Here is a 27,580-nt window from a genome sequence, read left to right on the forward strand (position 1 = left end):
AGAGTTGTTTTTGTTACCAAATCTGCCATATCACCAAGTTCAAAACATAACTGTATAAGTTACTTTCATGTCGAATATATACAGTTGTTTAATAGACTAGTCGCTATACATTTGTCTAGTGAGCTCGCCGGCAGTGCTAGTGTTTTCATCTAAATAATATGAATTTTTCACAAAATAAGCTCAAGTACATGTGTAAACATGTGTTTTTGGATAAAACCGGCTTGTGACATGACTGTACTTCCAAGGTCAAAATGTGAAAGATTTGGCTGGTTGATCCGAATTCGAATGGCGATGCTTCAGTGTATAAAGGTACAGTTATACCATTAACCATAGTATTGCATTATTTCAGCATGTAGTTGTTCTTGTCAGAAATAGTTCCTATAGGTATTCTGTATAAATGGTACACTTCAATTATCAGAGTAAAATAAAGTATTCCATTTCATTAAAACCCCTCTCCACACCTAAATTAGCATAGCTCCATTTCTTAGTCATAGCATTTAGAGGAAGCCAATAAACCGGTCTGAAGGTGTATTCAGAAAATTCATACTCCTAACATATCTGCCTTGACATGGTTTAGAGGTATAAAATTGTATGTTTGTGATCGTCAAACTACACGTATTTCTTTTATGTGTTTTTAGAGGCAGCCACCCCAAAAAGCCAAAATAACTTCTTTATATCAACTATATAAAACTAAAAATAGCCAACGTTTTCTTGTGCAAGGACCCCCGAACGCCACACACAATAGTTGCAAATTTAAGCCGTGAAGTTTATTTGTTGTTGTTTAATGTGTTTTATTGGGATTAGGGGGAGAGTGTACTTCCAAGTTGGTGACCTCAAATACCTCACAGGAAGTAATCGTCTCGAATATGCAAGTCTGACCATAGAAGGTTATACTAGGTTAGTGCCGTGCATGGAGGAAGTTTATCTGGCAAGGCGGGGATATTTATCGGGTGAGCCGAAGGCGAGTATTCTATCTATCCTGTTACTTTGTTTATTAAAACACGATAAATTATATTAAAATTCAAAAAAGGGGGACAACTGTTTTTCCCTGTTGACATCGCCCCACTAGGTCCCCATGCTTAAATGTGCACAAAAAAAACCCTCTCAAAACTGTTCAATTTTATTCAATAAGTAAAAGTAATTGCATTCTTATACGTCAATAATAATTAAACACATAAAAGTTTTTAAAAGTGCATACACATTGATCAGTCACCAAACATTATCTAAGGATTTAACAAATATTCCGGCAGTCATAGACTACACAGGTCATGGTTGAAAATCACGAGTGTTTACAAACAAACATCACATGTTTAATGGATTTAGTTTATGTTTAAATTAAAGAATTACGTGTTGGATGTCCATAGCTGAACCGGCAAAACAGAATCCATTTCTGTTGAAAGTGAGATTTTGTCATTCACCACAGAAATGGAATCGACCATCGTTGAATGCTACACATTTTTCAGCATTTGCGTGTGGGGTAAGTGCACGTGTAGATTTTCTGACTGATTTTCTTTGCCATTGTCATTATCATGCAGAGTGATTGAAATTTCTGGGTGAATTATTGTTGAGGTCGGTTGTTGGCGTACAATTGATAAGATAGTGAAGCATAATTTCTGTTTTTCCTCTGACATTTCAGAATAGAAAAGAAGTCCGTTTCCCGGTCACGTGACCAACTGACTGTAGATAAACATAACATGGTCACCTATCCTAAAAAACTAAAATTTACACGACATCATGTTATTGGACCAATTTGTATACAAGAGACAGGATAAATATACATAGATGCCATAGATTTTTGACGAGTATTGTTTTGGAAAACATTTGGCATTACCAAGTGATTTTCATTTTGTTATGCCTCTTTACACTCACTATTGTGGCTATACAAAACCCAGCAACGTGGCCGCTGGAGTAAGAGGCTCCTATATTACCAATGTAGTCTTATACTATTTGACATACTTTAGAATCTAAAATTTGGACAGCATCATGGATTCGGTCAACAATCACTCTGTTAATTTCAGTTAATGCCAGAATAATAAATCGTAAATTGGTGTAATCGCACGTCCTAATTAGCGATTTAAGTGAAGCTATTTGTCCAATGTACTTTTTAAACGTTATTGTTGAATTACGTGCATGCAGAATTGTTCTCAACGGACCGAGGTCAAGCGTTCAATCGTTTACTTTAGAATAGCCAGATTGCTGGGTGTCTTATATCTGAATTTTGAAGACTTCCGTTAGCTTGTGAACAGTTCAAGCCATTCTAGTTGTTGTTTGATAAATAAAGAAGGCATTGGGGTTGTTTGATATTTAATGAAAGGAGAGATAGAATATAGAAAATAACAAGAGCTATCGTAGGACAGCCCGCTCGACCATACGCCGCTTTGTCTTGGAAATGAAAACAATAATGATGTAACATGTGCCTGTCAAAAGGAATAACTGAAACAGTAAACAATAAACTCTGCAATGCGGCAAAACCAGGTTTTCAATGATTGACATTAGAAATTCAGCCTTTGTTGTGAGATTCAGTTTGTTTTTTTCTGTTTTAAGTAGCAATGACCTTGACCTTGACCTTAAGCCTAGGGGCCCCAATCTCATGGAAGTCCTCCATAAACTCTTCCTACATACCAAGTTCAGACACAAATATATCAACCCTAACTAAAATTATTCAGTACCAAACGGTTATCTATATTTAGTAACAGTGACCTTTACCGTAGGGGCCCCAAATGCAATCCCATGGAAGGTCTCCATAAAGTATTTCTATATACCAAGTCACATTACGTCACATTATGTCAATCCGTACTTCAGTTACTCAGAACTTACCATTTTCCTAATTTCAGCAACAGCGATTTTGACCGTGACCGTGACTCTCGGTGCCCTAAACACAATGCCATGAAAGGTCTCTTTAAACTCTTCCTATATACAAAGTTTGAATGCAACTCTAAATAAACTTATTCGGTACCAATCTTTTTCTATTTATAGTAACAGTGACATTAACCTTGATCCTAGGGGCCCCAAACTCGATCCCATGAAAGGTTTCCATAATTTCTTCCTATGTACCGAGTTTGGTCACTATATGTAAAACCTAACTAAAACTATTCGATACCATATGTGAGTTTGACGTCGCCCTCCCGCCGGCCCGCCCGAACAACGAGGCACGTTATTCTAATGACCAGGTTTAACTTTGTGAAAAACTTGTTCAAACATATAAAAATGTGCCTGTCAAACGCAAAAAAGTAAAAAAGAAAAGAAAGTCAATCAAGGGCCATAATTTAATATTTAGGGTTAATATGGGGTTATGTAACCTAATTGTAGGATAGTCGTCAATAATTGTGTGAAGTATTAAGTCAATTGAATGAAGGGTAAAGAAGTTATTAATAAAATTCCCAACCTGCCCTAAAATTGTTATCTGACACAATGTGACCTAAAACTTTAACCTAAGTTCCTAAGTAAATCAGGGTTCATAATTTGTATTTAGGATAATACGGAGTTATGTAACCTCATTGTGTGAACAACTGTGTGAACTTCAGAAGTAATATGTGAATTAAATGCATTGTATTGGAGTTAAAATGCCGACGCTGGGGCGAGTAGTAAAGCCTTCTTCTTCCAATATATCGAGCTCAAAAGAAAAATATTTAATTTTTATTTTGTTCCTGTACATATGCTAACGGGGACGTAGAGTAAAGCATTCGTTAATTTAATACATATTTTAATCTCATATAAATCATACTAATTGAAATGCATTTAAAGCGTTTTTTAAATAGTTCAGACGTGTACACGTCTAATAAAACAAATAAAATTAAATGACTACAATATTATGATAATATCAAATCCGTCGCCAATTAAAAGCCTATGTTCATGAATGCTGATTTTATGAATCCCATTAATGCAGTGGCAAGTTAGATGGAACAGGCTATATAAACTGATTTATGTTTGCCTATTGTCTGACAAAGTTAGATGGTGTTTACATAGCCTGCATTAGTTCTGTTTGCTGCAAGGTGTAGATGTGTCATATGTATGTGAATGAACCCTTCTTTCATTGCAAATGGTTTGAACAGTGTTGGAAAGGAGAATGACCCGTTGTCTGATCTACAATGAATGTACGTGTCTGCAATAGGGAATCGTGAGAACTAGATATAAATGTCTAGTTTTGAAAAGGGCACAAAGATTCAGAGAATGATCACAAGTAGTTATTTTTATCGTCTGTGGTATTACATGGGGCGTCAACGTCATGCATGGTTTGTAATTCTCACAAACATTGTAGACTACAGTGTCAATATATGGTATTCAGTTTGTTTCGCTTAGCAACGTTTAATTTATGAGGGGTGTTCCTGGCCAATTGCGCTATTTTCTGCAGGAGTTCTGTATTCATAGCTTGGATTCGTGTGGTAGAACCGGGCCGGAACTCGTTTCAACTTTTGCGAGCTGTGTCTTCTATTGTTTATAGCATTTGAAGATGTTTTTGCTAGACAGGCTTTTACAATACAAAGGTGACATCAGCTGTAACACTGTTAAATTAATATTTAAACCATTGCTGATAGAAGGATGCATACATAAGCACTTAGTTATGGAGCAATCTATAAAAATTAATTCAATTTAAAATAGAAAAAAATTCGACCCACATTCAACTAAATTAGTCAACGTACTAATAAAATAGATCAATATTAGTTATGGTAAGCAGAGCGATGTTAAACCATTTTCGAAATAGTCTTGCGTCTCGGTTTTTTTTCTTTTTATGTCCTGGATTTTTGTTGATTTTACCTGTTCAAATGTCGGGAATACACTTTTAAACGAAAAAGCAGCCTCCATTTGATCCAGTTGTCCTTAAAGGGACTGTGTCACAGATTGGCACCAAACAAAGTTTTTTTCTGTAACGAATCTCAGGACAATTATCTAATAGAATGTGTTACGCTTTGATATCATAATTGTAAAAAAGTACCAAAATGTACGAAATAACTGCTAAACTTAAATATATTGTAAACTATGTGGTACTTCAGTTAGTAAATTTCAATGCATTGTACACATCGATGCCAAGTTTATATCAGTTTTCGACAATTTTCTTTTCTCTCTCGCTATTTTATCATACGTGAGACAGCCCCTTTAACGTCCTTGTTAAATAAATAGAATGATTTGTGTCTTAAAGTTTATAAAGACCGTTGGCCGCATTATAACATGTATAGCCGTAACTGCCAGGCAAATCCAGATATTAGAAGAGTTGAAGGAAATGAATGGGATACAAGGAGGTCCGAGTGCGATTCCCTAGCGCTTTGCAAATATACCTCATGATTTTTCAACGTACTAATTATAAGAATACAACTTACAAGTCCAGGGGGGATCAGGGGATAAAAATATTTTAACTTCTTACGATACGACATGGGCGATTAAAACCGCGACCTAAACATGCTATCTACCAGGATAGGTAGGTTGTAAATCTGGATCGAGTCTACAACGCCCAGTCTCCCTATATTATGCCGTTTCCAATTGACCAAATGCGGAAACTGAATCAAGTGGGATCTAGGCCAAACCCATATTTTCTATATTCAGCTATAACAGGTAGCTACTAATAGTTTGTACTGATACCCTAAGGCATAAGTGATAGTAAAAGAAATTTTACGTTCAAAATGGTCAAAAATCGTATTTTTTTTTCGGACCTGCAAATGAATTTGTCTGAACCCATAGAAACAGTAACCTACTATTAATTCATTAGTAGTTTCCTCCAAAATAATTAGTAGGTTTAACCTTAATAACAAGTATTTTTCTTAATATTTAGGTGAAACCTACTTAATGCGATGTTGACCCAGACCGTTTGCTGTAATCACAATCAGCTCATTCACCTGCATAAGAAGCTTTATGGTGATGTATGATGCATGTTAAATGGTGTTTATATCGTGCCGTGAATGAAATGGCACTCAAGAGATATCGCCGAGGAGCTCTGCCGATTGGTTTAATAGACCTTTGCTAGTATATTTACCAGCATCTTGGTCTGAAAGAAAATCAGTTCACAATACAAAAGGAACAGCGTTTACCAAAAACATAACTGTTTCTGAAGGTAAGAGCATTATTTTATTAATAAGTTGAATTTGTAAGGTATACATGAGTTTCGAAATTGTATTGAATTGTTGTACTGTAGGCCATTACTTACGTGTATTTTTTATTTGCTATCTTTGAGTAAATTTTCTAGAATATTCATTTCGAAACTAGAAGTTTTATGGTCAGTTTGACAATGTATTTAATTGTGCATGGAAATCATCCAATGTACCATGTCGTAACCCTCGGTGATAAAATGACCTCGTAGGTGTATATGCAAACATAAATTTTTATTCAATCATTATATTTCTATGATATTAAATGCATTATTTTGTAGTTTTGAAAGGGAAATATACAATCAATTCAAGATAATATTTGACAAGTTTTGGAAACACATTACTATTATTTACTAGTTAGATATCCGATGTTCACGTAAGCCCTTCGTTTCACTAAGCCATTGGCTATAAAGTTCAAGTTTTATGACTGATGGCCCCATGAAAAGCTGGATGTTGCTTAATGATTATTAAATATATGTAAAAATATGTAAAACAAATGACCGAAAATACATTTCAGATGTGCATTTTTGTTCCTTACTTCAACTGAAATCCGAAGTGTTTTTTTTTTTACTTTAGACATTTAACCCTTTATGATACCAACCTTATTTGAGGTATACTTGGTATAAAATAAAATCATTAATATACATCGGATACCATAACGTCAATGATATTGACATTTAATAAGTAATTTTTGTTTTGCCTTTTAGACTGACATAATGATGCTGTCTAACGCAATCATTTTCCTGACTTCTGCTATCGCCATAGGTATGGCAAACGAAAGTATGCATGATAAAATCGAGAAATTCTCGGATTACGCCGAACTGTTGGATAAAAGCATATCAGAAGAAAACGAAAACCAGTGCTTTGAGAAGATAGTTTGTGTCCTTGAAAGCTCTGACTCTGAAACAACGATAGATGGTCCACTGGAGTCGTTTCATCGCGTACTAACAAACAGCGACAACGATTTCGATAAAGACGAATTCGCTGAATTGCAGCAAATTTTGAAGAACAAAACACATTTAGATCGCTTGACAGTCAGTGTCAAGAACGGGCTTAGCTTCGGGGATGCGGATCTCTGTAACGATCACTATCCCGCCTGCAACATCTCGGCCAATCGTACGTTGGAAGCAATGGAGAACCTCGATCAATTTGGTACCACTAAGGTCCGACAGGGGACGAATTTTATGTCGAGGAGGAGGCGAAGGAAGAATAGAAGGCCGAGGGGTAAACGTGGCAAGATAAATTGGCCAAAGAGCTGCGCTAATATGTCCAACCTGTGCACACTCATCACCGTCGGCTCCGTGTTGTGCACCATCTTTAGTTTCGGAGGATGCGCACCGAGTCTGCTCACAACAGCTGCTTGTCTAGCGATCGATATCTGCTCGAAACACTAGAAGTGTTTCTTATAGAAAGATCCAAATTGAATGTATCCAATTAAAGGGGCATAATATAGGTTGATACAGTCATTGTAATGCATTATTATGTGAAACTCATTTGTTTAATGATAAAAAAACATATGATCAATAAAGGCTAAAACAAAATCATATACGTAGGCCTAAAAGAAAATACATTTGGTTCGGGTTACCCGACCCTACCTACGGAATAGGCGCCGACCCTACCGTTTTTATAGTCAGTTTGAAAAAAAAAATGAAAAACTAAAAACCTAAAAAAAAAATTTTTTTTTTTTTTTTTTTAATTGCTTTTCAATATGTAGTTTAAACCTTAAATGCTTATACAGAAGATAACTAACACCATTCTCCTATGATGGAAATGATATTCTTATATACAGCGTAATAAAAAAAAAAAGAAAAAAAAAAGCCTACCTACCCTACCTATTTTTGAAAAGGATGTAACCCTAACAAAACAATTTTTTTTTAGACCTTAGTATTTATAATTAGTTTTGATGTTGAACATCAAAATCAAACGAGTTAGACATAATAATGCATTTAAATGATGCTTTGCTTCAGCTATTATATTGCCCCTTTAAGGTTCATTCTGTAGTGTTATTTGTTTTAATTAAACAGTTTAAATTGTGTGTAGAATGGGAAAATAACAACTTTGTAGTAGTTATTTTAAAACGTACAATTAAATAGTGACTTGTTTTTATTTCCGTAAATAACAAATTATGCTAAAGGCAAAACATATTTCTTCGGCATGCGTGAATGGTTGCAGCTTATATTTGCATTCTTCTTTAAATTGTAATATATTAACATTAGAAACAGCAGATGACAGTCTTTCTTTGTTGTTTTATGACGTTCTGTGTCTTTCATTATGTAAGCATGTATCTCTGTACAAGAGGGTCTTTGTAGTTAGTTATCTTGGTAATATAAACTGGCTTGTTCAATGCCCAAGGATTCATTTTTGGGAAATATAGTCAATGAATTTCTTAATTTGGCTACTTGTACCGGGGTTTGCATCATTTTCTGGTTGTTCACTTTTTTACAGTATGGAGCAAGATTAAAAAACTGCGACACGCTCCTCAGTTTAGATGCATTCTCTTTCATCAGAGGTTTGATAAAGATAAGTTTGTTGTATGCATAGCATCATCGCTCTGCGGTACGAGAATGTTTAGATGATATGCCGCTAAATTTATGGATTTTATTGTACACGGGAAGGATTTCTTTAAGCTCCGAGTAATCAGAGGCGACATTTAGACGAGTGTCATTCTAAATGGTTGTAAACAGACCGAGCACATGTAAGCATTGTTTGAAACATGAATATCGTATGTATACAACCTCATTAAAGTATGATCATTGCGTGCGCTTCATTTCATATTGCTGTGAACCATAAATTATGGAAACAAGCGAAAAATGTCAATTGTTTTTATATCTTGGTATTTTCAATATGATACATTTGGAGCATGTCGGCTTCAAACAATGGAAATGTTTGTTCTTTCTTGATTATACTAATACCGTATACATACTGATATTCAAAATTTAACTTTAAAATGTTACCATGTCAATTTCTTTTTAAAATATGAAGAATTGTTTGGTGGTTGGTGGTAAACAATTTACCTTTCCAAAAATTGTTGAATGAAATACAATGTATATATTTACAGAATTGTCCTTTTACAATAAGCTGCAAACCATTCAAATCAATTGGCCATTGATCACGTGATACATAGCTAATGATTTAAACTGTCTTTTATTTTGAAAGTTCTGTCGTATTCCAACATTCATTACCTTGAATATTCGACGGGTATAAAAACTTTCCTAAAAAAATGACGGATCAACTAGCTTACTCTTAAGTTCCCATCAACCTGACCAACAAGCTCATTCATATATACATCTCCCCCACCCCCATTTTTTATTTCTATTGTGGATTTAAAAAATATACATACTTGTGGCAGATGAAAGCACTGCATGGCTTACGTGACATGTTTATCATTGTAACATTGAATGCATGCCTCTACATAAAGAACAACGAAACAACTATCATAAATAAAACTTTATTCATTATTTACTGCAGATAATTATTTGGGACCTTCCCCAACATATGAAGACAAATAATTAATGATTTTAACTCCATAGAAATGAACAGATACACGATTTTCCATCATTCAAATAACAAACAGAAAACAAATAATGTACATAAATATATCTTACAGGGCAGCACGTGTTCCTATCATGAGCTCAGACGCAAGGACAAAACTCCATATTAAAATATAAGGAGTTAGGTCCCTTTTGCACTAAGCTCTCGCTAAAGTAAATGAATAACTATCAGAAACTTATTTTAAATCAACAACCTGATACTTACACAGTATAACTTGATGTGTTATCGAACACATATATAGTAAAGTAATGGTGTATAACTTAATTTCATTGTACACATAATAATCACCCTACCCCCCTCAAAAAAAATAGGCGAATTGAACTACATGTAGAATTGAACTACATGTATTAAATATCATACAAAATTCAAGATAATCACCTTGTTAGTTTCTGCTTTACAATGGCGTGGAAATGGGACAACATTTTATTCCCTTTTTGCTATGTGTGTGAGGTGATAAGTGAAAAGGTATCATCCATTTCTTTTTTTGCCACTTCCAACCTTTTCGCATCCTGGCAACAAAACTTGAATGCCAACAAGGAAATACAAGAAGACCTTTTCTGAAGTATAAGATATTACTAGTAGATGTTTATTGCTACGATAAATGCAGTTTGTCAAAACCAACACGAATGCAATTATAACCTTGGACAGTCATCAAACTTCACATGGAGATTAGCAGAATGCAGCTACGTCAAACACCCTCAGGCTCAATATTGAACTTTTTAAGTCAAGACCGACAAAGTAAGATAAACTTAAAATTAATAGCAATATACATATATAGCTCCCCTGTCGATTCTTCCCACAAGAGAACCTCATGTGCATCATTGTGACAACAAGGTTTTGATTTTACCCAGAAATATTGCAACAAAAACTACACACCTTTCACAGTATTTTTTAAACCTACATTTTACAGCGTATTCTAATGAAAAAAAAATGCTTTAAATTTAGTATCAACTTAAGACGAGATGTCAATGCAATATTTTCATTCCCACACAATCTTTATTTCTACAAACAATACTGATAATTCCTTTTTTTCTCTCATTGAAACCAAAATAAATTTTGTTCATAAAATTTTGCATGGACTTGAGGCTATTTTGCACAACTAAATCATCTTTAAACATGCATTAACATACAATGTATTCAATTTGAACATGAAACATGATTAACGACTTTCACTTATATTTATAACAGTGGCTGAATATACAAAAAGCATGGTAGATAACAATAATTTACTTTTCCAACTGAGTTGGCTATGAACTTGTCTATTCTTATAACTACAGTATGTTAACAGCAAAGACTGGTGATATGGCAGCAACTAAAAGCCTTAAAAGTTTAAAGATGCACTACTATTCAAAATTAAGATTTAACACATTTAATGCAATTGTTTTAATATAACAAAAAGGATGAATAAATGTCGAAAACAATAGATCTTATAGGAGATACTTACTAATTTGAAAGAAATGTGCAGAAAACACTGTGTTGCTTCCTTGTGAGACTATAGTAGATCGCAGTAAATCTTTTAGCATTCACCAATCATTTAATATTTTTGAGTTTTCAGCTATTAAATACATGGTTATAATATTGTTAATAGTAATTAATATTTTTCATAAGTGCATTATTTAATAACTATTTGAGGGTGTAGCACTCAAAATGTATGCATGTTTTACATGAATATGTATTGATTTTGAATAAGAGTGTCACTTTAACTCAATATCAAGAATACATTATTATCAGCATGATAATGGTGCCATGTCATCATAGCAAAATAAGCACTTTTTCAACAACTTATATCATACACTTTATACAGGACTGTACTACTGTGTAAAAGCTGCACTCTCACCGACTGATTATTTTCACCTTTTTTATTTTTTGTCCTGGAATGAGCCAATTTAGGGTAAATGTCTAGAAACCAGTGATATAAAACTGCTGACAAAAGAGCAGATCGCAGTTTTTATATTTACCTTTGAAAATTGATGTTTTATGACTAAAAGCTTTACTAATGTTAAAAGAAAACTGAATTGTTCGACAGTTTAACACACAATTGAAATATGTTCTATTGTGGGTCATCTTATACAACTGAATTGAAGGCACTGATTCCAAGAAGAGCGGATTCTGAGACAATTTTTTTTTTTTAAAGAAGATCAAAACTGTCAATTTGTGAGAGTGCAGATTTTAGAGGACAGAATGAGGTACATGAATTCTTTAATGGTTTTGAGTTTCCCAGACAACAAATTTAAAATCTTTAATAGTTCATGTAACAGGCAAACAATAACAAGATCGCATATGTAAGTCTACTTGAACATGGATTCCTTCCAATTAGACCATAATTTATAGTTTGTTCAGGGTGACCCTACCGACATTTTGAAGTGTGGTGGTGTTCAGGGATGTGATTGACCTGGCAACTGAAGGGCTAAAACCATTTCAGCCATGGGTTCTTGGGGCACTTTTGGGGTCAAAAGCACACTGCCTTAGAAGAAAACTGGCTTTTTAGAAGCTCTTTTGAGGGTTCTTCTGACTTGAAATTTAAAGCACACAGGTATATCAACTCTAACAACCAAAAGCACCTTAGTAACTTTTTTAATCAGCTAAAAAAAAATATATATATATTTATTTTATTATTTTTTTTTTTTTTGGGGGGGTGGGGTGGGGGGGGGAGTCCCTGGGGCATTAGATCCGCGGAATTCCGCGAATCCACGGACAAATCACATCCCTGGTGTTTATTTATTTTTTAACTTTCAAACCCCTCAATCCAAATTGAGAAATGAAAAGAAAATGACTACATGAACGTTAGAAAAATAAATCAGGTGGCAGGTAGTTGTGTGAATCGGTTGGGAAACGCCTAACAAACTATTTTTTGGCCTCATAAAGATTATTAATTTGACCAGTATGTCAGCCATCCTATGTATTTACAATAAATTTAGGAATGTCTTTGTGTAGCCTCTTTTCATAATCAAAATGAAATCTGCTAATTATGTTAAATATGTCTCTTCATAGCAATGCTCTGAGAAGATAACATCATGTATAAAAAAAAGATCCTCACATTTTATAGATATTGGTAGAAAATGTATAGAAATAACTATTTTTGGGGTTCATGTAACATAATTTCAAAAGCAAAGAATGCCACTTGCACACGAAAAAAGCTTCTAGTTTCACAACGCGCCCAGGAGACCAGAAACTATGAGAATTGAGCAGTGAAACAACTTTAAAAGCATTTAAACATAATCTCCAGTGAGATAAGCACCAAATAAATAACATTTCATACATGAGTTTTATGTATAACTTCTGCAGCACATTTTTATGTTTATACATGGAATAATTGACTGTTGAAAAGTTCAAAAATGAGATAATTTTCCTAAAACGACTGGTCGCAATTACTCAATTCAGCCCTTCTTTATCTATCTACATGTTTTACTTAATATAAAATGTAATCTTATGGAACAATACATCAACAATATTAGATTTGCCTTGTTTAGACTTAACATAAAACAACAATATAGATGGGTCATTGCTCAATATATCCTGCACAAGATTATTGTATTACAACCATACAATCCTCGAACATGAACATTTCTAGCACTTTCAATGCGGATGGCATAAACTTGACAAAGCCAAAAACTAAGCTTTCCTTAGCCTAAACCATACGCATTATTATCATTGACAAAAATTATCAACTTTCTTGTTCAATTCTGTTCCTTTCACTGATTGTTTACATTTATTCAAATGTATTATCTGAAATCATCCAAAATATCCAACTCTACCATTCAGTAATGATTTTTTTGATTTTTAGCCCTCACAAATCACTTCTTTTAAATTTTATTAATTTCATTAAAAATTGGCAGTAAAAAATGAGTGGTCAAAAACGCTACATAAACTCAGCTTTTGAATAGGACAGTTGTGGATCAGATCAACACATGTCAAGGACAAATAGTGCTTTCCTGACGTATTACCAGACCTGTCAATAATGCGTCTTTCAAATTATAAAGATATTATGTGTCTTTCTTAACAAATTATTGTGACATAATGGGTCTTTCTTGAAAATTACCAATTAAAATTATGTCAATTAAGCGTTTTTCTTGACAATTTTCCAAGACATGTCAATTAAGCGATCTTCTTGACGATTTATAAAGACATATTCATAGTCCGTCTTTCTTGACGATTTATAACATGATCATGTGACACAGTGTTTATATTCACATGTCATCATCATGTGATACACCGCAGATCATGTGTCCATATCATGTGACACTCTGCAGATCATGTGTCCATATCATGTGACAACGTTGATCACATACATGTCCACCATGGCTTCTTGTAAGTTCCATGACAGCTTATGAGCGATGTGTGGCTGTTTTTGAAGAATGTGAAGCTTTCTGGTCGACACAATGATTTCGTGCCAGGGCAGTATTCAAGTCCTTTATGTCCACATAACACAGTTTTCACTATTTGTTTTTATCAAAGTTCTATAGCAATGTCAGTCAATATGCTGTTTTGAGTGATTTAGTCTACAATCTTTAAAACTTGGCCTATCGCAACTGTACGACCTGAAACACAAAATTTATCAGCAATTAAAATAATTACTACCAAAAACCAAAATTTTGAGAAATAAGAATACACATGAATTTTGATTTCAATCCGAGATATAACCGAATTTTAATGGTTATCAGAAGCAATTAAAATAATTACTACCAAAAACCAAAATTTTGAGAAATAAGAATACACATGAATTTTGATTTTAATCCGAGATATAACCGAATTGTAATGGTTATCAGATATAAACATGATTTTTATGGCAATTTTTTTTTAATGTTTAACATTAATTTTAGTTTGAATAAAAATTAATGATAAAGCCAACTTTCAAAATCAATCTTAAATAGTATACATACTTTAAGGGTCTTAAATGCACCACACTGCATTATGCTAAAAGTTTAAGTCCGATACACATGTACATGGCATTTCAAAATGTTTTTTATCATCATGCTATATTTCCAGCCCTATCCCCAAACTTTTTGCACCATGCTAAATGTATAGCCCAATGCTAAAATATTTAGCCCCATATTGCATGTTTTAGCCCCTATACAACAACGATGAAAACAATTATAGCCAGTCCTTAACTTGTTTTCCTCAAAAATAAACACACAAGCAAATTAAATACGAAAAGTCTCCGTACCTTCATCTCTTAGCGTAAATCGACCCATCTGTGGGAAATCATCGAATGTCTCAAGGCAGATAACTCCAGCATTCACATGGAAGCGTGCGATACCAATCTGGTCCTGCATAATGAACCTAGCCGGTGTCTTTTTCCCAGTCTTTTTGTCCAATATACATATGAGGTTTGTAATGGTTGCTTCCTCCGCACTTGTATGAATATGCAGCACTGCACTGAAGCCAGCACAGATGATTGACTTGTGCTCCAATATCACAATCTGGAATAGGATTGGATTTGTATTATATGTTTTCACAAGAATATAAATACCATTTGAGATATTTACAAGGGATAAATAAGGGCTATTCACCAAACACATATAAGCCACTGGCAGAAGGCAATTATTTTCATAGGGGTGTTGTCTTTTTTTGCTAATTTGGACACATTTAAATATGCAACATTCAGGGTTCGAATTTAGACTCGCATACTCGCAAAATGCGAGCGACATTTACAAATTGCGAGTGACTTTTATTCAAGCTCGCAAAATTCTGCGAGTGGCTTTTTCTAGACCACAAAATGTTAAAAGGAAAGTAGAATAAACATGAACTTAACTCCGCTAGGAAGTCGAGTGTAAACAGCCTATAAGTGGCATTTTTATACTACCAGTATAAAGAAGACAGTGCGGAGTCCCGCTCTAGTAAGTTTTCAAAAATAGAACAAATACGGAAAGGCCGAGTTTTATCTCGAATCTTTCCGGGATGCTCCGAGGCGTGCATTATACAAAGTGAATAGGAATGACGTAATCACCTAGCTCAATCATTGGCTAAATTTAGCGCTTTCGCGCACTATATGTAAACCCCATCATCCTTTGAATATATTTTCGCCCAACTGTCAAAATGAATACAGTAGACTTCGTCGATCGATATATTTCATGGTCCAAAGTATCCACGCTACATTTACTGTTCTTTTTTTTATTTCAAATTTATAATGTTATTGATTTTAATACTTACAGACTTAATGAAATCTGTAGCGTGCTTGTCGAATGGGCATTAAATTACCCGATGGCGAGGGTAAATATACAAAGTGAACAATGTCAAATTATTGGACAGCTTTGTTATCAAAAAGCTGCCAGCATATGATGAGTTTTTTCGTACCCCCGAAATAGAATAAGCCATCAATAAGTTCTAGTAGTCGAGTCACTCAAGATTGATACCTTTTAATATTCATAATATGTCTTAGGTGTAAATTTCTACTTTAATTAGACAATATTATAAGGGAATAAAAGCAAATAATAAAATTGCAAGTTGATTTTTAATTTTGCGAGTTGCCTCAAAATGCACTCGCAAAATTTTGCGAGTGCTCCTCAAAGTTTAATTCGAACCCTGACATTGCAAGAGAAATTTGAGAAAATCTACTCACCTTCGCATCAAATGTTCTACCCGTTCTACAGGGTGCATCGGGCGCACATATTACAAAGCCCGGAGATATGTCCTACAACACAAGAGAGATCATTATGATCCTGTGACAAAACAGTTTAGATAACTTTATCTTTAACTGGATTGTTAGGCAGTTTAACTCTAATCCAAACCATGCTTCGAGATTATCTTCTATTTTAAACCAGTATCTGTGACTCATTTGTCAGATCAATAAGTATTACAAGCTAAAGGATCTTATTTCATTAGTCAATTTTTTTTCCTTAATTTTGTTTTTAAAGAAAATAATCTTATCCTGATTATCATAAAGATGATAGCTTTATAGGTCTTCAAAGTGAAGATATTACACAAATTATACCAAAAACAATAAGTTTGCTAAGGCATAAAAAAAAATACATTTGGTTCGGGTTACCCGACCCTACCTACGGAATAGGCCCCGACCCTAACGTTTTTATAGTCAGTTTGAAAAAAAAATGAAAAACTAAAAAAAAAATAATAATAATATTTTTTCTTTTTTTTTTTGCTTTTCAATATGTAGTTTAAAACCTTAATTGCTTATATAGAAGATAACTTTAACACCATTCTCCAATGATGAAAATGACATTCTTATATCAAGCCTAATAAAAAAATAAAAAAAATAAAAAAAAAAGCCTACCTACTACCCTACCTATTTTTGAAAAGGATGTAACCCTAACCAAACAATTATTTTTTTTAGGCCCAAGCTTGATCCTGTTTCAAGGACCTTGACATTGTTTGAGAAAAAGGAGCAAGGGTCCCTAAAGCAAGCGGGAATGCTTGAACTACTGGATGGCCTTTGCTTGAATAACTTGTAAATGCCGAGGTCAAAATTAGTGAGAGCCAACCAGCTGTGCACTAGTAAAATGCATTCTGGCATATTTGATATAGTTGGGCTTGTTAAAATGTTCCATGCCAAGTACCTCTGTCAGAATTCAGGCTTAATCATGAAATTATAATTTTGATGACTGTAAATGCCACATATAAATGTTAACGATAACTCCAAATGGACATTCTGGTCAAAACTGAACAAGTCTTAGACTTCAAATTGGTAAAAACATGTATGAGTTTTCTTTTTAGTTACTCTCCATGAAAATCTATGTAGTAACATACAAGGAGATGTCCTAGCAAATCATAGAACAAGGGTTAACACATGAACTATATCAGCCAAGGTTGTAAGACTTGCCCAATTTCAATGAAACATATGTTTCATCAGTTACTGATTAATGGCTCAAGGTTCAATTTTTGTGGTAAAACCAAATATGACTTAAATGCCAGGATAATACCGCCACAGTTTTCTTTGAAAAACAGTAAAGCAATTATCGGAATAAGATATCTTATTCACCTCTTCTTCTATTCCGGAGACTTTCAACTTAACGTTCTCGCCCGGATGAACTTCGTCCGTTTCCTCATCATATGACCACAACTGCATGATCTTTACTGAACACTGTAATATATATATATATAAGGCGTCATATTATTTCTAGTTTGATCCACCTGAAGAGACAGGTGGCCATGAAATTCTTCTAATGACATAACTACGCCCAATTTGAATGGTTAGCCAGCAGCTTTATCGAAATTGAAATACAATTTAAAGTCATTAACATACAGACACACACAACCCTACCACAAACGGACACGCAGTGTCAAGTTTTAGCGAGTTTATCAAAATGACAGGGTGCTTCATAAAAGGAAGAGGGAGCTCAAACGGAATAGGGCACATTGTGTCAGACGTTGAAAAATTTCAACATTATGAATTTTACAGAAAATGTCAGGAATTGAGCTTTATTGAAGTAATATTAGCTAGTAACTGCAAAATATGCCAATGTTGTGTGAAATTATAATCATATTTTAAGTTTTAACCAAAGCAAAAGCATTATTTGATTATCTGCATCATTTAACTCTACAAATGCAGAACCAGTCTACGCTGCTCTCTATGAGGGCAGAAGGGTGCTACCATAAAATGACAGGGTGCAGCACCCCTACATAACTCTTAAGCTATAACCCTAGGTGTGAATATTCTACAGTGACGAATGAGTATGAATAATATATTACCATAACAGGGGCATAACAATTATTCTTAAAAAGTTTCACATATGACGCAACTTTAAACTAAACCTACCCTATTTGGCATGAGTAAACATGTCTGATTTTTCGCACAGATGCCAGACTCCACTTTCCCGATGAGAATGGTTCCCATGTCCTTGTATCGGTCCATTACAGGCATACGGAAAGGCTTGTCTAGGGCTCGTGTGATGGGCGGTAAACCGTCCAGATATTCGATAAAGGCTGGCCCTCTGAAACAGACACCAATGTACATGAACTTCAAATAAAATCTCAACCATGAGACATGCAACAATATAAAATCATCTGCCAGAGGGTTGTTTCAATAAAGATCCATTTTAGCCGTAAATTGAATTATCTAAACATCATATTTAACTGATTTTGCTTCTTAGTTGTGTGAATTTAAATATAGCCAGTATTAAAAATGGTCAATAGATTCCAGGCCTGGACACGTGTGAGTTTGGTTGGTGGTCACTAAGCTGGACAAGTGGGTTTTCTGGTACCAACATTGTGACAACAAGAGTGATTTTTATAAGTTAATAGAACTGCCTTTGAAACAGTTAATATAATAAATGAAGTTTAAACTGACAAAAAGTTGTTGTAGAAATAAATATGAACTGGTTGATATTTGTGGTGTTTCTGTAGGTTTAAGGTTTATTGAAGTTACTTCTACAATCTTTTACGGAAATACGTCCAGTAGTTATTAAATAGTGCTGTCTACCATACTAACCTGTACCAGGGACAGACATTCTCGGGGGGTATTTCTCGAATGAAAGCACCAGTGAGACCAGACACGGGGAAGAATACCAGGTCGGTTTTAGGGTTGAACCCGCACTTCTTTAGGTACGGTATTAGTTTGTCTTTGCATTCATTATATCTGAAATATGCAGAAAAGTCGTTAAAAGCTATAACATACCATAGTTTCTACCTTTAATAAGACTTGAAACTAAGGAGCACATCGTGTCAGTTGCTGGGTAGAACCCACACTTGTTTACTTAGATTTTAACTAAATTTTATGTTAGTTATATTTATCTTTGGAGACATATGGATATAGTGTATACACTAGCTCCTGCCCCTCAGCACGGCGAATAAACTCTGCCATTCAATAATAAATTGAAAGTTAAACTTGTGTCACCACTGAAAGAGAACAATTTTAACATTTGGTCGAGCAAACATTCAAATTTTGAAAAATAATAATAATACTTTAGCTCTTCATCAAATCTTAAGAGAATTTTCAACATCTTGTTTTTAGAATAGTATGTGTTGAAAATGTCAGAATCCCAGCCTTAGAATAATGCTAAAGTTACAAAATAAACAATCCTATTAACTAAATAGCAAGAATAGAACTGACAAAATTTCATATTATGTTTGTTGAAAATGTCAAAATCCCATGATTAGAATTTAAGTAACAGAATGCACTATCATCATTAACCAAATTGCAAGATTGGGACTGACAGAATTACATTCTGGCCAGTGGCTGGTTCTTATTTTAATTCTCCTACTGCTCACCTAGCTTCATCCCACTGTACTGTAGGGTCATCCATCTTGTTAATAACAACAACCAGTTTCTTCACGCCAGCAGTTTTGACCAACATAGCGTGTTCTCTTGTCTGCCCACCTCGCTCAAACCCGGTTTCGAATTCTCCTCTTCGTGCTGATATTACCTGAAAATTCATAACAAGGTGAGAATCACCATACTGATGAAACGAGAATCAATACAAGATTCCAATGATAATCTTTTCCTGCACGCCAATGCAGGAGTTCAAACTATCTTTAGGCAAAGCTGGAGTTTTTATGACTTTTTCAGACTATCAAGGGACATACCTTGACAATCATTGAAATCAGAGTTATGGTCCTGTCTACACTTGTGTACAAAGTTTTATGTGATTTTTTAAATGGTTATTGAATTATGATTAAGTGAATGCTTTTTGCATGAATTCTTTTGTCATTGAGCATATTTTAACAATTGTTATTGTAGGCAGAGTTATTGACCTTGTTAAAAAGTTACATAAATGTGTGGTAACATTAATATTTAATACAAGGTTTCATGTGAATATCTGGAACAATATGTGTTACGACAAAGGACAAAAATTTGCATGATGTTGCTAACAACAACATGGCTAAGACAATACAAAAATACTAAAACTTTAACCCAAGTTTCATAGTCAATCAGGGGCCATAATCTGTGTAAAGAATAATATGGAGTTATCTAACCTCATCATGTGCCGGCCCTGAACAACTGTGTGAAGTATTAAGTCAATTGAATGTAGGGTATTGGACTTATAAGTGAAAATCCCAACTTGCCCTAAAACTTGAACCGGACGCCGACGCCGGGGCGAGTAGTACAGCCCACCTATTCTTCGAATAGTCGAGCTAAAAACTGCATGCAAAATTTACCTTAAAACCTTCTGCACAATTCTGGGTGTTTTCTTTTTTAATAATCCAGTCTTTATTTAACTTAAATATACATGTAATCAAGCATTCTCACCAAAATTGCTATGTCTGCTTGTGATGCCCCTCCAATCATGTTAGGTACGAAGCTCTTATGTCCAGGAGCGTCAAGGATTGTGAAATGTTTATTTTCCGTCTCAAAGTATGCTCGTCCCACCTCGACGGTTTTACCTTTCTCTCGCTCTTCAAGGTTTGTGTCTAATGCCCATGAAAGATACCAGCTTTCTCTGCTCTTCTCTCTTGCTTCTTTCTCATATTTTTCTAATGTTCTTTTGTCGACCATCCCTGTCTGAAACCTGAAAACAGTCAACTAACTTTGCAGTTACATGTTATATTAGTGTACAGGGATTTTAAAGGTGGACTGGTAAATAAATCAGGCTATTAGTATACTGCCTACTTCAGTGGGTTTTTTCTCCACTTAAAGAGAATGGTGGCAGGGCCCTTTGATAGGTTTTTTTGGCAAGAAGGGGAAATACTAACATGATTCATATAAACTTTCAACTTGTTTTCAAACATTTTATTCAACAAACTTATCGCCACATTCATGAATGGCACTATAATCCTACATTTGCTAAATGTTTAGTGCTCAATGCTCATCAAAAAAGGGCGGGGGATTTTTTTTTACCTGGGCCGAATAACCAACCCACTGTACTTTCAGCAATAATCAAACTGCTTTCTAACAAAAATTAAAACATGGGAGTTTTAATTCCATTATCCCATTTTCAGTACAGATTCATGGACATTTTTGGGCTGAGAGTCTGTGTCCATTAAGGGGAAAAGATTCACTAAGTTTTCCCCATGTTCCCTACATAAGGAATTTTAAAATGTGAAAAGAATTCCACAGAAAACAAATAGCTTTTTTTTTCTTAAATAGGAAACATCTGAACATTTAGTAAAAAATTACCATGTACAAAATTATCTTTTTTTTCGAAGATGTTTTTGAAGAGAAATTTCAAGGAGACCAAAGAGGAACAAAAATCTGTGGAGTTTATTTTTAAATTGCAATTATATCATGATGCCAAAAGGAGGCTTAAAATACATCTGATATTCGACTTCCATCCTCACTTTTTGTTTATGAGAATTTTAAAATAGCTGTTCCCTGACCTTAAGTTGTATTTATTTCTAATTTGTAAGAAATATTCCCAGATGTTACTTACAAAATTTGTCCACCAATGGTTGATTTTCCAGCATCTGAAATGGAACACATTCTTCAGTTTAAACTGCATGAACACCACTGCATAAACATTTAATTATAACATTAAACACTTACATGTGGGAATGGCCCAAGTCCTATTCCTCAATATTATGAAGACTGCTAGCATATAATTAATTACGAGTACGCTAGCATATAATTAATTACGAGTATGCTAGCATATAATTAATTACGAGTATGAAGTATTTAGTATTATTGAAAGTCACAACAAATCATCCACGTGCCTGATGAGAAACCTTTTCCATGACTTTTAGTTTAAACTCCTTTATTTTACGATTGCGAAACAAGTTATTACAACATTTTATTAATCAATGTTGTTGGCCCAATGTTACAAGAGATTTGGACTTGTGTTGTAAGGGAAACTGGAGTAACCAACTTGTCCGGCTTGTATAACCACAAACCATGACTTTTAAGACCTTATGATTACTTATTTTAAAACCTTAACCCTTAAGAAATCACTCACCAACATGGCCAATGAAGATGATATTCATGTGTGCCTTTTTCACGATCTTATCCTTCATAACAGGCTTCTTCACTTCACACTCGCTGTCGTCATCCATATCCTCGTCATCTTCTTCTTCATCCTCCTCAGCTCCACCCCAGTCATCAGCTAGATAATCAAACAATCTTGTTATTTTCACATTTTATTTTCTTATACACAAAACAGTGATTCTTTTCAACATAATTCTAACATACACAATGATCACATAGCACAAGGTTTTCAAATCTGTTTAGGTTGAACAGTCATAAACAAGAAATAAAAATGCTTGGGACTCATGATTCTGAAAAGTGCATGCAAATCTAGGAATTTCATTTAGGCAGATTTAGAATTTAATGACCACAAAATAAATTGATAAAAACTTAATGCATTAATGTCACCAAAATCATGGGTCTGAAAATCATCACTGAAATAGGCTATTAAAATGATGTTTCTTCTTTATTTTTCCTTAATTCTAAACATCATTAAATAAAATCTAGAGAAAATATAATTATCACAGAGATATTACATTGATGGTCTTCCATCTCTTCTATCCAGTAATCTGCTTTAAAATCATCTACAGAACACCGTGATTCCATCATTGTTGAAAGTTTAAAATCTGTCATGATTTTACATTACAGTGTATAGAGTGTTTACTACTTGTATTATTATAATTAGTATACAATTAAAATTACTGTTTATTCCTTTTATACAAAACTATAATTCAACCAATCACAATTATTTCTCTTCTGACAAATAAATCTAATGAATTATGATCTCCCAATTTAAATGGTCTCATATTGCGCAATACTAAGTAGGTATTGCGCAATCACTAAATAGGGGAGACAACTTACCAACTTGCTTGGCTCCTCCACCTACAAATACAAATAACATTATTAAGTATAAAAAAACAAATATGGACTGTTCTTTCATTATGGTTCTGAATAAAAAATTGTGGTTCATTTTTTTAAAGTTGAAAAGAGATTGTGATGAAAAAAAAAATAATCTTTTTGTTTTTTATTCATTTTTCATAATTTATTCCAAGTCAAAGTGAAATCTACGAAACTCAGAAAAGATCTGATATGATAAATCCAAAATCTGTTTACAAGGCTATTCCTTATTCTCTTAATAAAACAAGAGCACCAAAGCAAACAACGTTTTGTTTTCTTCCAGTTAAACACGATGTATATAATAATAACTGGACAATCAAAAGACTTATGGGCCTTGCTACACATGTATTGTCTCTTGCATGAGTATATTATCTTTATACATTTAACAGTTTTATGGACAAGGTGCAAGTTTTAGTACAAGGCTGACAACACCACAACAGTCGGTCAACATCTCAACTTTTTCATTAAAAAACAGACCAGACAATGGGCAATATTTTTCATTTTGACAATGGCATTTTTTCAAAAAAAATTATGGGAAGTGGGTAGTAATTTACTCAATGCCTAATGAGGACATGTTGAGCCCGTTGAAAAAGCCTTTGACACAGACATAACGCTCTTCCATGCAATTGCAACACAGAATAACATGGAGTTAAACAAAACATAAAACAATCATCGCTATTAATATTTACCGTCATCTTCATCTTTCACATCATCTTCCATGGCAGGCTGTGGGGGAGGCTGGTCAGGCTTGGTGTCACCTGCACCTGCAGAAAAATATAATATGTGACAGCAATTATCAAAACTGAAATTTTCTTGGTAAATATTTAGCACCATGTAAGACACATGTAGTAATACCAGCATTCAAAAAAACACTGTCCTGGGATCCCAAGGACACTACATTTCAAGGAGGGACACCAGAACCTCCAAATAAAAAAATCAATTTTTAGAATGGTAATATGAAGCAGAAAATATTTTCAAGTGGAACAAAAATATTTCATTTTTGGATTTATAGCACAGGAGGTTAAATTATCTACCGACTTCAGGAAAGGAAACTTGTCAACTCCAGAAACAGCTGAACAGTTTATAGGTCCATGAATAGTGTAAATACACCATTTTTCTTAAATATGCAAAACAGCAGTTGATCTATACAATGCTACAAATGTGTAACATAAATACTGAGAAGTGATCTTTTTTAAATAAAATTACTTAACCCTATAGCACATAGGCAAGTGGCCAGATTACACCTCCCAGTCAATAGCCAACTTATTGTTTGTTGTTGAGTTTATAAAGGTCTGCCCGCGCCCTATAGTGGCTGCCTTATGGCTTGACCTCGTCACATCCCCTAGTGTGACTGAAACATATTTTTGATGCCAAAGGGGGAGTTTTATTCCCACTTTTTTGTGGGATAATCGCCAAATTAGTAATTTTGAACCCCAAATGCCGCAGGCCCTATGATGAATGACAGCTAGAGTGGTTCTGTCTGTTGGATATGGTTTTATTTCTTATGGTCTTAGCTTGTTGTAATTTAGAGATGCATAGCACGCGTGTCTTAAAATTTTAAACTATTGTAAGTTTGGGATTTTCAAAAGTATGAGGAAGACTCACAGACAGTTCTTTGGCACAAATGTGTTTTGAATAGCCAACTTATTGATAAGCAGTCCTTATTTGTATAGGCCCTTTTTAGGGGTATTGGAAAAGTGCAAATTTATACACCAGTATAACCTTTAGATCAATATTACTCACAATAATTGTGGCCAAAACTTTTTTATGTAAATACATTTTTTACAGATAATACAAATTATCTAATAAATGGTGTCAATGATAGAATATTAAATAATTTCATTTCATCTGTAAATGCATTTCGAAGATGGACTTCTAGTACCATTATTTGATTAAATTGATACTTCATAATTTCATTCAATTAGCTGGTAAAAAAATTACTGGGATCGATCTAAACTATATTATCCCTATCTTAAAAAAAGACCCATCCTGATTAAAAAAACCCAACGTTTGATCAATCGGGATTAAAAAAACGACGATTGATGTCCCCAGGTATAATACACAGAAATATGGCAGGAATATCCAGTGTTAACCAGCAAATTGATCTAGTCCCAGGTCTCAGCTAGATATTATTTCTATTGTTTGTAATACATATTATTTCTATTGTTTATAATCAAAATTTAATCTTAAAATAATTAATAAATAATTGGCGAAAATACATTTTAAAATGTGCCAATTACTAAATATATATAAGACATATTCATGAAGGTAAGTAAACAAATTGAAGAGCGTTTAGCTACTACGATCGACTTAAAGCCGTTTCAGAAACAACAATTTTGACCATCTGGTATATACCACTACAGCTGTGTAGAATCACATCAATCCCGACAGTTCTTTTCCTTGAAGAGCATTGTGTTTGTAAAGGAAGCACTGTCCAGTGTTTTTAATAAATTTAGTTCTGCTTTTAGAATAAAGTTTATAATGTATGTAAAAAACACCATGTTATTTCACTTTAAAGTGCCAGTAGACTTTAACAATCACTTTACAAAATGACACAAGGACAATATTTCACATACTAGCCAAGATAAATAACCTTTAATATGAAGAAGAATGGAATCATGACAAGTTGTTGTATTATGACCCAATAGGTAATAACAGCCAAAATTGTGGCTCTGAATCATACATTCTGTTAAGCTTACATTCTGGTCTGTGGGTACATGTATCAAGTATCAACTTATGTCATTGGGTGTTTTTTTTCCAACATACCAAATAAATCATTCATTTCATCATTTTCATTTGTTCAATAATAAAAACAAGTGGACTTTTATTTCAACTGGTCTTGAATGAATAAAGTTTATTAAATATTAGTATTTGTATTACTGTATTCAACTCAACTGTCCGAAATTCCAATGTCCGAATTACTTTGTAGTTCGATTTTGGCACTCTGCCTAAATAAGCAGATATTGATGCAGTAATACAAACTCATAAAATATTTTGTAAATTCTGCATTGTGTACTTAATGGCCGATGTTAAAATCATTTACCATCGTTGGATGTAACACCAGTAGGCACAAAAGTAAATGCATATGGATTCTGGCCCGGAACAAATGCCGGTGCGTCGATATTGAGAGCAGCTAGAGGCTTATTTAAATTGTTATCAACTTGTTCATCATTTATGCCATCGTCCCATTCATCGGGCGCACCAGATTGATTGTTTGAAGATTCCATTTTCAGTTTATTTTCGTTAAAAATCCGGAAATTTTCGGATTGAGCAATAGCATGTGGACTTTAGCGTGACGTCACGTTTCACGTGTGTCATCATTTCTCGAGGTTCGAGATTTTATAAATAGGTAACTTTTATATTATATTTTATCATTTTAAGACAAATTAAACGTTATTCTTGTTACCGCTGATTCACAAACTTGCAAAGGGAAAGTTAGAAAATAAAATGCATATAATTAAACATATAAAACGTTGCCATATGGTACATAATGAGTTGATCAAAACGTCTCAAAACAAACGTCGCATTGTGTTATTAATGTTGTTACAATATGGTCTATACATGTATGTTGAAGGGGCATTGCTTTTATTGCTCTCGCGTCGATAATTTGGTCACACCTTTCGGCTGCAGACATCATAATTATATTAACATATCTTTCTGCATACATTTGTAAAGTATATAAAGTATAATAGTGACAAATCCGTCTCATTTCTAAGTCCGTGTTCTCTTCAGGATCACTTTAATTAAAGCATATCGATTAACACCGTTTTCCAAAATAACGCCGAACCTTCAATTTTCAGGAGATTATAAAAAGTGAAATAACATTCAGTAACAACTCGTACTACATCAATATTCAAAATCCTTAAAATTCTTAAACACTGCTTTTTTAGATTTTGATGAACTCTTTGTGATAATTCAAGTTGAATTTTATTTTCGGGCTATTTATGTTATTTGTATGTATGTCAGTGTTTTTGTACACATACACACAACATAATTTCCAGAAGCTACCGAATTTTAGTCTAAAAATGCTGTACCAACAAAATCCGCATTGCTGTCTGTAACAAAACATACGACATATATACAGATCAAAACTAGCTAGTATCTAAGTATCTACCAGTGTTTATAGTCATTAAGAAAACATTTGCTTCTTTACAATCTTGTAAATACAATGGAAAGCCAATACCAACTAAAATTTAAAAAAATCAACAACTTATCTCAGTATTCATTTTATTACTTTGTTTATTTGTATTCAGAGATTTTATTAAGT

At 33.9% G+C, this 27,580-nt stretch overlaps 1 protein-coding gene across 1 annotated transcript; it reads right to left on the minus strand.

Moving 5' to 3' along the window:
* Positions 1 to 9,509: 9,509 nt before the first annotated feature.
* On the minus strand, positions 9,510 to 26,610 carry LOC128211655 (eukaryotic peptide chain release factor GTP-binding subunit ERF3A-like). Its single transcript, XM_052916663.1, has 13 exons — positions 26,357 to 26,610; positions 24,003 to 24,077; positions 23,278 to 23,298; positions 22,409 to 22,555; positions 21,890 to 21,923; positions 20,770 to 21,028; positions 19,791 to 19,945; positions 19,012 to 19,158; positions 18,340 to 18,514; positions 17,563 to 17,664; positions 16,189 to 16,260; positions 14,794 to 15,049; positions 9,510 to 14,167 (listed from the first exon to the last, which is right to left on the minus strand). Exons 1-13 carry the CDS (start codon positions 26,538 to 26,540, stop codon positions 14,124 to 14,126), a joined length of 1,671 nt encoding a protein of 556 aa, XP_052772623.1. The 5' UTR covers positions 26,541 to 26,610; the 3' UTR covers positions 9,510 to 14,123.
* Between the last annotated feature and the right edge of the window lie 970 nt (positions 26,611 to 27,580).

The sequence above is a fragment of the Mya arenaria genome, chromosome 2, assembly GCF_026914265.1.
Source record: "Mya arenaria isolate MELC-2E11 chromosome 2, ASM2691426v1".
In the NCBI taxonomy this organism is placed as follows: domain Eukaryota; kingdom Metazoa; phylum Mollusca; class Bivalvia; order Myida; family Myidae; genus Mya; species Mya arenaria.

Bases quoted from the DNA above. Each gene is read 5' to 3' on its own strand.
- LOC128211655 (XM_052916663.1), bottom strand. From the start codon at position 26,540: ATGGAATCTTCAAACAATCAATCTGGTGCGCCCGATGAATGGGACGAT. The intron at 21,029-21,889 runs GTAAGTAACATC...GACTGTTTTCAG, and splicing joins ACCATTGGTGGACAAATTTT to GTTTCAGACAGGGATGGTCG. The intron at 18,515-19,011 runs GTTAGTATGGTA...TGTCTGTTTCAG, and splicing joins AATGTCTGTCCCTGGTACAG to AGGGCCAGCCTTTATCGAAT.